At 36.1% G+C, this 14,746-nt stretch overlaps 1 protein-coding gene across 2 annotated transcripts in view; it reads left to right on the plus strand.

The window, feature by feature from the left end:
• SS18L1 (SS18L1 subunit of BAF chromatin remodeling complex) overlaps positions 1-14,746 on the plus strand; it is a 259,676-nt gene that overhangs the window by 15,493 nt on the left and 229,437 nt on the right. For both annotated transcript variants that reach the window (XR_011165339.1, XM_069072541.1), the window contains exons 2-4: positions 7,559-7,635; positions 9,877-9,961; positions 13,437-13,581. Coding sequence is in view for 1 of the 2 variants with exons in the window: in XM_069072541.1 (XP_068928642.1) it covers positions 7,559-7,635; positions 9,877-9,961; positions 13,437-13,581 (307 nt within the window). In the remaining variant the exon portion in view is untranslated. The remainder of the gene's footprint in view (positions 1-7,558; positions 7,636-9,876; positions 9,962-13,436; positions 13,582-14,746) is intronic.

Below are 14,746 nucleotides of genomic sequence, written 5' to 3' on the forward strand. Positions count from 1 at the left end.
AGGAAGGAAGGAAGGAAGGAAGGAAGGAAGGAAGGAAGGAAGGAAGGGAGGAAAGAGTCACTATTCTCAGGGAGCTCACATTGTACTGGAAGGATACGACATATATGCAAAACATACAAAGTAATTTTGGGGAGAGGAGAAAGCCTCAGGAGTTGAGCTCCTGAGCTGAACTTTGAAGGGAGCTAAGGATTCTTAAGGTTGGAGAAGAAAAAGAGAAACGTTCTGGGAATGAAAGGCACATAAGTGGTATAATTATAAAAGAAAGATTAATTATATTTAGTATTGTTCTTGTGTCAATAATGTTTATTGTATTCTGATCTTTGAGGTTTAGTTAAAAGTGTTTGTTACATACACTGTTGCCCTGCCCAATCAGGTCAAGAATAGGTGCCAGCAATTTACTAGTCTTGTTGACAAAGGACTATAAAGCTTTTTTTTTCCTTTGACTGTAATACCCAATTCATTTTATTATATTGATGATAGTGCAGGTTGGTTAGATTGCCCATATGTGTCCCTATATCATACAATTTTGAGCCTTGTAGAGGCAAAATATTACGTTTAATCATACCATCAATATAATATCACTTTTTTCTGCACTCAATCCAAAAACTTCATATAAAGCTCTGAATTGCTGCCTTGTTGTCTTAAAAGAATGAGTTGGCTATATTTGTATATATGGTAATTTCTAGTTATCCGCAAGATTTAAGTAACAAGAACTCTCCATTTTCCCAACTATCCTGAATAAGCAGCTTACTGCATTTTTCTGTCTTTCTTTTAAAAAATATTTTGTACAGCTAACTGCTGCATATTAATAAGGTTGTAATGGCAGTTGCCTTAAGTCATTACCTGAATCCTAGACTTTCTTCAAGGGGTTTTATTTTGGTTTAGCTATGTTATATGTTCTTGTCTAACCCTAATGTCTCTTCTAATTGACTCACATCTCCAACTGCCCTTTAGGCATCTCAGGCTAGGTGTTCATAAACATCTTAAACTACACATGTCCAAAAGTGAACTCATCTTTTTCCCCAAAGCCTTTCTCCTTCTGAATTTCCCCATTACCATTGAGGACACCACCATCCTCCCAGATACCCAGGATTGAAACCTAGTTGTCATCCTTGACTCCTCAGTCTCACCGCCCCCCCCCCCATATTCAATCTGTTTTCAAGTCTTGTCAATTTTACCTTAATAACTTTTCTCATACATGCCCTCCTCTTTTCTCTGACATTGCCACCACATTGGTGCAGGTGGTCATTACCTCACACTTAGGCTAATGAAATAGCCTACTGGTGAGTTTTCTTGCCACAAGTCTCTCCTCACTCCAGTCCATCTTCTACTCAGCTGTAAAATCACCTTCCTGAAAGCACAGATCTGACCAATATCATGCCCCTTCTCCTTCAATAAATTCAAGTTGCTCTCTATCACCTCCATGATCAAATATAAAATCCTCTGTTTCGCATTCAAAGCCCTTCACAAAATACTCTTCCTTACCTTTACAGTCTCCTCATACCTTAAATACCCACCTCCTTCCACTTCCCCATCATTCAGTGACACTGACCTCCCTGCAGTTCCTGGAACATTATGCTCTATCTCCAGTCTCTGGGCATTTTCATTGACTTTTCCTCATGCCTGGAATACTCTCTTTCCTCACTCCCTTAGCTTTTTTCCAGTCCCAGATAAAATTCCATCTTCTACAAAAAACCTTTCCTGAACCCCCTTAATAATGTTAGTGCCTTCTCTTTATTGGTTACCTCCAATTTATTCTGCATATATTTTATTTGTATATATTTGTTACATATTATTTCTCATTAGACTGTGGACTGTTTGAGAACAGGGATAGTCTTTTGGCTTTCTTTTGTGTCTCTGGCATTTAGCCCAGTTCTTTACCACATAGTAGACCCCTAATAAGTGCTTATTAACTGAATGACTTTCTATCTTAAGGAGAACAGTCCTAAAAAAGAAGTATTAGGTTTTATGTGTTCCTCTTGGGAATTCAGAATTCAGCTTTAACTCAGTAATGCAGATTTCACATTATACTTTCTTAAGTGAGAGAACTCCCTCTAAGTTTGAAGAAAATTAGTCACAGATAAAATTAGAAGCTTTTACACTGAAAAATGGAATTCACCATCTTCATACACACACACACAAACACACACACAAGAGAGAGACCTCATCTTCCTCAATCCACTCCTCTTCTCAATTTCCCTATTTCTGTCAAGGGTACATTATCCTTCTATTCATCTATCTTCAAAGTCTCAGAATCATCCTCAGCTCCTCACTCTCTTATTTCACATATTTAATCAGTTTCAATTTTTTGCTGATTCTTCATCTACAGCATCTCTTACATTCTCTCATCACCCTAGTTTAGGTTCGCATCACCTCTTACCTAGACTATTATTGCAGCAGTCTCCTAAATGGTCTCTCTGCCTCAGTGCCCATCCTTTTCAATATATCCTTCACACGGCTGCTAAAGGGGTATTTCTAGGGTGTAGAACTATTCATGTGAGTCTCCTTAATAAACTGTAGTGGCTCACTCATACCTCTAGGAAAATCAATCTGTCAATCATAAGCATTTAATGAAGAGTTTACTATTTTCCTAAATGCTGGACATACAAAGACAAAGCAAAAAAGCAAAAACTCCTCTGTTTGGCATTTACAGCCCTTGACAACCTGAATACATCCTATCTTTCAATCCCATATACACTCTTCCCTTTCACACACTCAGCTGTTCGGCCAAACTGGCCTTTTTGCTGCTTCTTGTGTACGCCATTCTGTCTCCTGTCTATTTTGTCCTTTTTTTGCCTTTTTTTGTTCCTTCCATACCTCTGCTTCATATAATCCCTTTGAAGTTTCCTTCAAAGCTCTGCTCATGAATCCTTTCTGTTCCATGAATCCTTTCATGGTAAACCTCCCACCTTAGCTTCTCCTACCTCTCCACCCAATTACTATGTGTTTATTTTGTATACACTTATTTCTCTATGTGTGTATCATCTTCTTACCCTCACCCCATGGAAGGCCTTTTGAGATTATTATTATGTCCCCAGAGATGAGCACAATGTCTGACGTATAATAGTTGCTCAATAAGTGTATGCTGATTGATTGTCTCAAGCATAGCATGATATACAAGTTTTAAAAAGAAAGTAAATTTGTATTTTAGAATGAAGGGAAATTTTCATATTTGCGTTTCTAAAAGTTAAAATTGCTCTACAATTAAAAATAAAATAAAATTGAATTATTACATTTAATGATATTGTAATGAAAACATTTAAAATGTGAGTCAGGGAAATATATTTGTAGAAACAGATATAATTTCTTCAAACTTTGTGGAGTAGTGAAACTTCTAAGAACCAGGAATACTTGGGTTCATGTTCTGAGGCCTCTGACATATACTAGTTTTGTGACTAAGGGCATCAGATGAGTTAGTGGATGATTTGTATCAGTGGACAGTTTCCACACTAGAGAGTTCCCTTTAATGATAAAATCACAGATCTGGATGCCCCCCCCCCCCAAATATATATATATATATATATTCTCTATTGGTCCGTATTAGACTTTCACATCTTAGTGGAATGCCAGAGTGAAATGAAGAAATGGTTTCAGAGGTAGTGTTTCTTTTTCTTTACTTTCACTTGATCTTGGGAAAGCCCCTGAAAATGTGAGTTCCTGTGGCCGTTTTGTTTTGTTCATCATTGTGGTGGGGAATTGATATCCTTGTTGAACTTCCAACAGGCCACTCTTAAGAGTAGATACCATAGCTCCCTCTAGTGGCTCACCTCAACCCTGAAGCAGGGCCACCTCTTGGAACAATTACACTGGGATGTTTGCAGTTATAGAAAAGTTAAGAAAAGAAGTGCTCACATTGAAAGGGAGCTTTCACGTTTACAAAATATTTGTTTGGAACTACTTTGGCATAAATTTAGAAATTTAAATACTAGCTTAAAATCTGATTAAAACTCTTTACTCCAGCCCATTTTTTATATTGCTGCCAGAATAATCTAATTTATTCAGAGATATGAATGGTCATGTGAGTATTACACTCAGAAAATTTCCCTGGTTTCCTTTCTCTGGCATTCAAGCACCTCCATAAACTTGAGGTGCTCTTCCTCTGTCTTATATTGTGATAAAAAGGTAAAATAGCCATATCTCATATTGAGAAGCAGCATAGTGTAGTGGGTAATGGTTCAGTCCTTAGAAGAAAAACAGGGTTCAAGTCCTTCTTCTGGTGTGACTGTGGAAAAGTCACTTAACTTCTCAGTACCACCAAGCAAGTCTCTAACACTATAAGTTATAGACAAATTGCCCATTTGCATTAATAGAGGGAGTTTCCATATGAGGAGTTGTTAATATCTAAAAAATAAAATTACAGCTCTGAAAATAAAAAATCTCATATCCTTCTCTTTCATGTATTCTATGGCCCATCCCTGCTGGTCTATCTCTGTCCTAGAGCCTATAATGTATTTTCACAAGTTAGTGTCTTCCTTAAGGTTGTTCCCTGTGGATACTGAAACAGGCAAAATATATACAAAGAAGACACAAAATAGCAACTGGATATCAGGATAGTCTTCCTGCAGGAAGGATTTTATGAGAGGAGGAGGAAATGTATCCTAAGAATGGGGCATAGCTGGGACAATGGGCATAGAATATATGGGAAACAGCAAGGAGACCAGGTTGGCTTAGAACATAGTTTGGTAAGTAAAGAGCCTGTGTGAATGTAAAGAGGAGATGAGTGAAATGGATGTTATTAAGGTAGAGGGGACAAGACTTAGCTGACTTAACTGATTGGATATGAGAAATGAAGAAGGTTGTGAAATGGTGAATTTGGATGACTAGAAATATGGTAGCACCTTAAAAAGAAATCATCAAATTAGGAAGGAGGACTTTGGTGAAAAAATAAGTAGTTCCATTTTGGACACGTTAAGTTTGAGATGCCTTGTGGAACATACAGGCAGGAAAGTCTAGTGGCAATTTATGATGCGGGACTGCAGTTTTAAGAAAGAGACAAGGGAGGTGGCTAGGTGGCACAGTGAATAGTGGCACAGTGAACGCCCTGGAGTCAGGAGGACCTGAGTTCAAATTCGGCCTCAGATGCTTAACACACACACACACACACACACACACACACACCCCTAGCCATGTGACCTTGGGCAAGTCACTTAACCCCAGTTGCCCTACAAAAAAAAAAGGCAAAAAATAAAAAAGAGACACGGGCCGAATATAGAGGTCTGGGAGTCTCCATGGTACAGCGGAATGGGTTCTAACTCTGGAGTCAGAGGACTTGGGTTTATCTCTGATGTTTACTATTTCTGGGATCTTGCATAAATAGCTTTCAGAGTTTCAGTTTCCTTATCTTTAAAATGAGGGAGTTAGATTAAGATGGCTTCTTAGGTCCCTTCTAGCCATAAATGTATGATCATTTGCATAGAGATGATAGTTGAACCAATGGGAAATGAGGGATAATCATGATGAGAGAAAATGTAAAAAGAGGCAAGGGTGATTCCCTTTTTGCCTTGATATTCCTAGTGCCAAACATAATGCAAAAAAACAAACACTGCCAAAGTGAGAGTGGAAACTGAAGGATTGATCATCTAGCACAGACTAAGAAGGAATGGGTACAGAGGTAGGAGAAGTAGGAGAGAACAGTACCATGAAAACTCAGAGAGGAGAAAATGTTTTGTAGTATGGAGTGGTTAGTAATTTCAAACACAATAGAGAAGTCAAGAAGGATGAGAATGGAGAAAAGGTTATGGGACTTTGCAGCTAAGTAATTATTAATATTTCAGGAGAGCAGTTTCACTTGAGTGATAAGGTCAGAAACCAGATTACAAGTAGGTGAGAAAGGAGTGGAAAGTTCAAAAAGTGTCCACGGTTTTTAGTGGAACTTTAAGTAAAGTTATAGGGTCTTATAATTTTTAAATTGTCTAAAATTTAAACAACACATAAATTAAATTAATTTAGGAGCTATCCCCTAAGTGAAATCAAATAAACAGCACTTCTTTCACAGAAACAAGAACTAAGAGTTCTCTAAGAAAGAAAATGAACATGCAGCTATTGATAAACTATTGAGAATTGGCAATTAAAAATGCATTCTTGTAATTGGAAACAGAATAGCTGCCAACTAATTGGGGAATGGCTAAATACTGTTAAATACAGAAAGTGTAAAATCTAAAGATAGCAATTAATTTTTTTAATACCTTATAAGGACAAACAGCTTTGAAAAAATTTTAGGACCTCCAATCAACACGATGAACAATGCTGATTCAAGAGGATTAATGATGAAATGTGCTACTTGTTTACTGACAGAGATGTAGTGGGCTCAGAATACAGAATAAACCATATATTTTTGGATGTGACCAATTTGGGAATTTGTTTTGCTTATCAATATATATTTGTTAAGAGGCCCTTTTTTCCTTTATTTCTTTTTAATCTGAAGAGAAGGAGAAAAAATGTTTTTAATTTGAAAAACAAAATTAAAAAAATTTTGTCATAAATTGTGATATGTTTCTTCATTTTCACTCATTTTGATGTTATGCAATGTATATCATGTTCCTACTGTCTGCTTAGTGGGACTTCTTCATAGTAATGATATTTTGGCTGTCAGATTGGGCATATTTTGTTTTAGGGTACTTTAAGATTCGAGGTGAAGAAAGCTGTAACTTTCTCCCCAGTATGAAATTTTGTGAATAAAAAATGCTTTATTTGCTCTCAATTCAACAATTATTGGACACCTACTATATGCAAGGCACACAAATAGAAAAATTAATATTGTTACTAATTAACATATAAATATACTCTCTGTGACTTCTCTAAAGATTTTATCAAATAATATTATTATAAACCCCAAAAGGGCTTCTCTTATGACACAAGTTGACCTCCGTGTAGCACTTGTTCCTCAGCCTATGTTATAGTCATGTAGATTAATAGAACATTTCTTAATCTTTCATTTCTATCTGGAGTTCCCGGTACTGCAAATGATAAGAAATAAATTATAAATTGAATGCTTTCTTCATATTGTAACAAATTCTATTTGAGAAAAATGTCTTCCTGTATGTCCATTCTGATCTCTCTGGCACTGTACATTGTCTCAATACATTAGACCTACTTTCATGGTACCAGAAATGCCATTCCTCCTTCCTTCTCTTGACTAATGTAAATTCAGTACTTCCTTCAAAATCTTTCTCAAAAACTATGTCCTAGTAAATAACTGTCCTTACTCACAATACTATGATGGTACATCAGTGATACCTGACGGTGTTAAAGATTTTTAATATTTAATATTAAATTGTTCTCTGAATGATCTGTCTTTTTTCCCAAGTAGATTGAAAACTCCTTAAGGGCAGAGACTATGTCTTCTATTATTGCTGTCCTCTCTTTTCTGCCTAATGTAGTACCATGCATGTAACATGCCATGAATCTAGCAGTCACTCTAAATATTTATGAAATGAATTAATGAATGAACTTGCACAAATGTTAAGAAATCCTAAAACAAAAATCTGGATATTCTAGGATTAGAACCATTCAAAGATATTTTTGTGAATGTTTTAACTTTCTTTATTTTTTTATTTAGATGCTAGATGAAAACCATCACCTAATTCAGTGTATTATGGACTACCAGAGTAAGGGCAAGACTGCAGAATGTACTCAGTAAGTAATAGTGCCAAAGGACTGTTATTCTTGCCTTACAATGATGCTTTCTTTTAGTAGTAAAAGGAACATGTATGTGGCAGAGTGTATTTGCCAGTTAACAATTTGCCAGTAAAACAATATAATTTGGCTATTAACAGACTCTAAATAGGACATACACTTACTGTTTTCTCCTAGAAGTGGTACCATTCAATACAAATTAAAAATGACCATGGAATAGATTCATTGGCTATTCAGGTAAAAAATATATATTAAATTTTGAGTAGCATGGCTAGTAGAATGAGCACTAGACTTGGAATAAGAGACTCTGGGTTCAAATCCCAGCTCTGCTTTTCACTATTTGTTATGTGATCTTTAACCTTATAACCCTTATAGACCTCATTTCTAAAATAAAGAGATTAGACTAGATGATTTCTAAAGACCTTCCCAGCTCTTGAGCCTATAGTACTATAAATAGTTCTGTATACATCCCACTGTGTGAATGTCTATTATGGCAAATAACAAATAGTAGATTTTCCTTTCAACTTGTTTCAGAACATTTGGTTGGTGTCACTTAGTTTTTGTATAATCTTTTTTTTTTGTGTGTGAAAAGTTATTATTCTTAGGTCCTAGGAAGTTACCATTTTGGTTGCTGATTGTTTTCAGTGTAGAAGCTAACTGCTAGGATTAGGAATTCTATGGTGTTTTGGAACAAGTACTGAATTTGGAATAAGAGGACTTGAGTTCTAGCTCTGTGACACTGGGGCAGATTACTTAGCCTCTTTGAGCTTCAATTTCCACATTTATAGAATGGAGACAATTTCTATACAACTAACTTCATAAGATTACGGCTTATAAGTCATACATTGAGATATTAAATAATATAAATAATTATTGTTATTTAATTATTACAATTAAGTGTTATCATAATAGTGAGGAGTCAACTTAAAGGACACTTCTTGACATATATTCACAGAAAATAACAAAAAAACCCTCATAATGATGAAGATAAGGTGCTCGTTCTTATTTTTGAATAGAATTTCCTTTAGGAGTAGAGAATGTGGACAGCTAAGTGGCGCAGTGAGTAAGGCGCTGGCCCCAGAGTCAGGAGGACCCAAGTTCGGTTCTGGCCTCAGACACTTAACATCCACACAAAAAAACTAGCTGTGTAACCTTGGGCAAGTTACTTAACCCCAACTGCCCTCCAAAAAAAAAAGGAGTAGAAAATGAATAGTGATGATAATAATGCTCATAATAGATATTTGCACAACATATTACATACATTATCTCTTTAATCCTCACAACACTTCTGTAAGGGAAGGACTGTAGGTATTATTCTCTCTATTTTACACATCAGGAAACTGAGTCTCAGAGAGATTTAAGTGACTTGCCCAAGGTCATGAAGCTAGTAACTTATCAGCCATGGATGGGATAGTGTAGGTACCAAGGATTCATCATGACCTTAGTCGTTTTTATTTAAAGTCTGTACAGAATTTTGGGGATTAGGTCACTCCCAAGCTAGCCATCTGTGGCTGCCGTAGGTCAAGTCATGGGCATTTATTACTGTCTGCTCCTTGGATATTCAGAATTGTGCATGCTAATAACTTTTTAAACATGATTACAACTATCTTTCCAGAGTTTGTTTTGGGCCATTCTGAAGTTCACCAAAAACATAAGGTTAAGAAAAGTTAATAGCATTTGATAGATAGGTTTGAGTTACTCTGCGCATTTATACTTTTCTTTCAGCTAAATTGCTGCCATTATATTTGTGGTCTCCCAAAGCAACACATTCCTCATTAAAAGAAAATTTTTTACCTGGTTACTTTCTAAAGAAAAGTTGGCATTTTTTACTATGACATGAACTAGAATTTCTTTCTGAGTCCTTATAGCATCATATTTATTGTTTTCCACTTTTGGCATGAGGGAGCTTGTCATGTCATTATGGGGTATTCTTTCTATTGAATGTCAATAGAATGTCATCTCAGATGTTTAACTAAAATGTGCGAACTGAGTTGTGCTGGGACTGATCCTTTCCTGAGTGGGGTGGCATTTAGATTCTGCCTTATTGGTTATTAGAACCAAGGGACTTTAATGAAAGAGCCAGCTTACTTTTTACTTTATTTGCTAATAAATACTTGTTGCTTAATTGATATTTATGTAATATCAATAAGTTATCAATTATATCAAGTCCACACTGATTTATATGAGAACATTCAATATTGGTCTCCAGACCCTGAATAATTTTATTCCTTTATCCCATAGATACCAACAAATACTACACAGAAATTTGGTTTACTTGGCAACAATAGCAGACTCTAACCAGAACATGCAGTCTTTGCTTCCTGCCGTAAGTACTTCTTTCCAGTAAAATCTAAGATGCCTAGTGGAGAAAGGTCTTTGATTCTTTCCAGTATTTCACAGGATCCCTTGTCTCATGAGTATGGGCACTCCCTCCAGTGCTGATCACAACTCCTTAATAACTGCAGATCACAACTCCTCAATACCTTTGCATCCTTTGCAATTCTTGTCCTTATCTCCTCATTCTCAAAGGTCTTATACTGATTCATCTTGACGTGGAGGTGAACATGGTAGCCCAAGGGGCTGGGGACATATAAAAGTATGACTTAGACTCTGCTTTCAGAGACCCCCATACTCTGGGACAGTAATTTATGTAAGCACTGTAACTAGGGGCTTTATCCCTTGATAATTCAAAATTTGCTCCTGGAAGACCCCTCCTTAATATATCTTCCACTCTGTGTTGAATAATGTGATTCCAATGTACTAGCTTCCTTTGAGAGAATGGAGAGGCAATATAGTCAAAATGAAAACTTGCTAGACTTTGAAGTCAGAAAATCTGTATTAAAATTGTGATTCAAACTAAATTACCATGGGCAAGTCAGATAACCTCTCTGAGCCTCAGTTTCTCGAACTATAAAATAGAGATAATAATACCTGTACTAAATACTTCATTGGGCTGTTGTAAAGAGAGTATGTCATAAACTTTAAAGGGCTTTGAAATGTGGCATTATTCTTGCCCTCTATTGGGAAAAACAAGCCTGGTTCATCATGTTTTCAAGAATTCTTCCATCTAGAAAGTCAGGAAGTTAGTTAAACTGATTCCTGGTTATATTTTGCAAAGCAAAATGATTAATGTTACTTTTATTTTTAAACCCACCTTGGTGATGTCTAATTCTGAAGTCCTTTGAAGCCTTATTTAAAGTAACATTTTTAAAATTTCATTTTTGGTTTAAACCTCCCTGTATGATTAGTGGTAGATATGAGGCAGTTAAGGAATGAGAGAAATGCTGCAAACCTAGATGGTGAGTGCAAAGGATTTGACAGTGGTTTTATTCAAATCTTCTTTGTAAGAACATTTATACTACTGCCTAAGACAACTTGGGCTTGTAAAGGTTTTATTTTCTGGTCGATTAATGCAAGTGACTAATATAGAGGATCAGTCCCCATATTATAAAAAGTGCCAGTTTTTTTGTATCATTCTCAGCTGCAGAAATTGAAATCCAGTAACTCTTCTTCAGCATTTAAAATAATATGTATAAAAGATGTTGAACTCATTTTAATTGGCTTATTAATTCATTTAATTCTAGAACATTTATTAAAGCTCTGCTATGTACAAGCATGGGCAGCTAAGTGACCCAGTGACTAGAGAGTGCTGGGCATGATAACAGGAAGATTTATCTTGGTGAATTCAGATCTGGCCTCAGACACTTACTAGCAGTGTGACCCAGGGTAAGCAACTTAACCCTATTTGCTTCAGTTTCCTCCTTTGTAAAATGAGCTGGAGAAAGAAATGGCAAACCACTCTAGTATCTGTGCCAAGAAAACCCCAGTGGGGCCATGAAGAGTCTGACATGACTTGAAAATGACTGAAACAACAATATGTACAAGCACAGTGCTAGGTACTAAGGAAGAAAGGTAAATAAGATGTGGCATTCGCCCACAAAGAACTTATTAATGATGATGATGATGATGGTGATGATGATGAAATGTCATTATGATCATGGTAGTCTTAAAGGATCATTAGTGATGAATATCTGGCCACTGGACCCAAATGGCTCTGGAAGAGAAAGTGAGGCTGGTGACCTTGAACAGCCTTCCCTTCCTCAAATCAAAGTCAACTGCAAGTCATGTCATCATTCCCTGATGCCATGGTCCTCTTTGAGAAGGAAGGACAAACAAACAACAACAGCTCCCTTCCTGATACAGTTCATAGCTCCTCTATTAACTTCTAAGGTGTTTTTTGAGAGTTGCAGTGACCAACAAATTTCTAAACCCTCAATCAACCCAGTGAGAAGCATCATCCAAGTTTAGCAAGGCTATCCCTTGGACAATAGATACACAGTTGTTTATCACTTGGTATAGTCAAAGTCAAAGACCTTCTAACTGAGGAGTACATGCTACAAACTTATACTGCTTTCCTGGAATAACTAGAATCTGAGATGGTCTGTATCCTACATGGAGGTGTATGATGAACATAATTATATGCTAATTACAGATTATTATAACACAACACCTAATATATGTTTAACAGTCAATAGTGTAACAGTATATTATAGCTTAATAGCATACAATGTTTATTATATTTTCTATAGCATAGTTGCTGTTGTTGCGTCATTTCAGTTTTGTCCAACTCTTTATGACCCCATTTAGGGTTTTCTTGGCAAAAATACTGTAATGATTTTCCGTTTCCTTCTCCAGTTCATTTTACAAATGAGTAAACTGAGGCAAATAGGTTTAAGTGACTTGCCCAGGGTCACACAGATAATAAGTACCTGAGGCTGCAATTGAACTCATTAAGATGAGTCTTTCTCATTCCAAGCCGAGTGCTCTATCCATTGCACCACCTAGCTGTCCTGATATTTGTAATTGTGTGATATGTTATAAATAATAGTGATGATAATAAAATCTCTTCTCATGTTTTTTTTTTCTTTTGGAGCTCAGAGAGAAACAATCCTGCGACAAGTCACTATCCTACTGCTGCTGTTCTTGTTGTTAATGATGTTGTTTGTTTGTTTGTTTGTTTTTTAAGCAATTGGGGTTAAGTAACTTGCTCAAGGTTACACAGCCAGGTGTTTCTGGGTGGATGCTAAGTGTCTGAGCCTGGATTTGATCCCCAGGTCATCCCCACAATGGGGCCAGTGCTCTTACTTGCTGTGCTACCTGGCTGCCCCTGTTTTTTGTTTTTGATGGTACTAATTTGTTCTTAAAAATCTATTTGCCTCATCACCATAAGGTTGGCCACCAGGTTATGAATGGAGGGAGGAGAAGGGTACACCAACTCATGAAAAATGCCTTTTGATGGCCTGAGGTCTTTGTTGGTAAAAGAAGGAGTAACAGCATGGATTAAGTCCTAGATCTTTTAAAGTACTGAAATATGGTCACATGTGCATTGAACATATTATGTATACAAAAACCTGTGATGCTCTAATGTAGCATCTTTTTGTAGATGTTAATGTATCAAAAGTTGATACATGGTTTAAAATTTTCTCTGTATGATAAAGTTTCTACGTATTTATGTTAAATGTATTCCTTTTATGTAGTCTCTGGAAGATTGGAATTCTGTGTATTACTTTTATATAATCTCTGGCAGATTGGAATTCTAGACTAAACAGATTTTATATACACACATATTTCTCTTTATTTGGAATACATATATTCAACAATTAATCCTGGGTGGTAGAAATTCATGAGGTTAAAAAATCAAAATGAATGTAGTTACAAGCCTTATTTCTGGCACCATAACATATTTTTTAAAATAGTGTCTTCCTAAATAATAAACTTAAACTCCATTTGATTGTTTGTAGCCACCAACACAAAACATGAATCTTGGGCCAGGAGGAATGCCTCAGAGTGGATCCAACCAGTCTATCCATTCCCAGAGCAATCTGAGTGATGCCATTGGAACAGGCCTCCCACCATCCTCTCTTATGCAGAGTCAGATTAGCAATGGTAAGCATTCAGAAAGTCTTTTGTGCTTTTTTTAAAAAATAGTTGCTTGGCAACAAAATCATTAATGCAAAATATACTTGGAAGATGGAGGTTTTTTAGACAATGTAACTCACCTTTCAGGCTTATGGGGATTTATCAATCGTTTGCTGAAATAGTCACAAAATGGCTACAGTCAGTTTAGAAACTGCCTTCTAAAAGACTAAATACAGTTTAGAGATTAGAGATATTTATGTGGGGACATATAAACAGTTAACTTTTCATAGGCACACAGGCACATTTATCTAGGATTTAATATGCAAAGAGTGGGTGGAAAGCTGTTATTTCAGATTAAATAATTTAATTCATCTTGAATTCTCCATGTTTCAAAAAGCATAAATATGTTCCTTTCCAAAATATAGGATGTATATTCTTTTTGTAAAGAACAAAATAATCTTATTTATGATATAGAGAAGCATTTGGTAACAGTTGAAGAAAGTACAATTCATTTCCTTGCAAGCAGTGTTAACATTTTCTCATTACTTTCAAATCTTTCTGTAGTAATGCTCTTCCTCTCTTATACCTGAGGGCAACATAGAGTCAGAGTGGGCTTTGAAACTGGAAGGATTCTATAAATTATCTCTTTGAACACCTCCTTGCCTTTTACAAATGAAAAAATTTAGGTGACTTGACTAAGGTCACAGGTAGGAAATCAGGATTGGCACCTAGATCTTTAGACTCCAGAGCATTTGTTGTTGTCCTCCCCCTTTTCTTCCTCCCCCCTCCTCTTCTTTCTCCTCTTCCTCCTCCCCCAGCCCCTCCTCTTCCTCTCCTTCCTATAATTGTTCTAGAAAATCTCTGGATTGGTTTTAGAAATTTAATTTCACATTGTTTAAACTAAGCATTTAATTATTTTCCTAAAGCTACATTAAGCTGCTAACTTCATAAAAAAAGAAAATCAGTGAATTAGGAACCTTGATTCTAGGACTAGGGATTTTAAAAACTTATCCATGTTAGATTAAAAAAAAATAACCTGGAGTTTTTACATTAAGCCCTAATGCCTAGGCACAACTTCTCCTGGCAGTGTTTCCCACATGAAGGGAAGTGACCTCCCTTCACTGCAGGTATTTAAGTACTTGGTTAGGGGAAAATCCCATTAGGAAAATTTTAATAAAAAAATGAAGGGGAA

This window comes from Petaurus breviceps, unplaced genomic scaffold (assembly GCF_028583685.1).
Source record: "Petaurus breviceps papuanus isolate PSGF00001 unplaced genomic scaffold, PetGlider_PUasm1.0 90847, whole genome shotgun sequence".
Taxonomy (NCBI): Eukaryota; Metazoa; Chordata; class Mammalia; order Diprotodontia; family Petauridae; genus Petaurus; species Petaurus breviceps.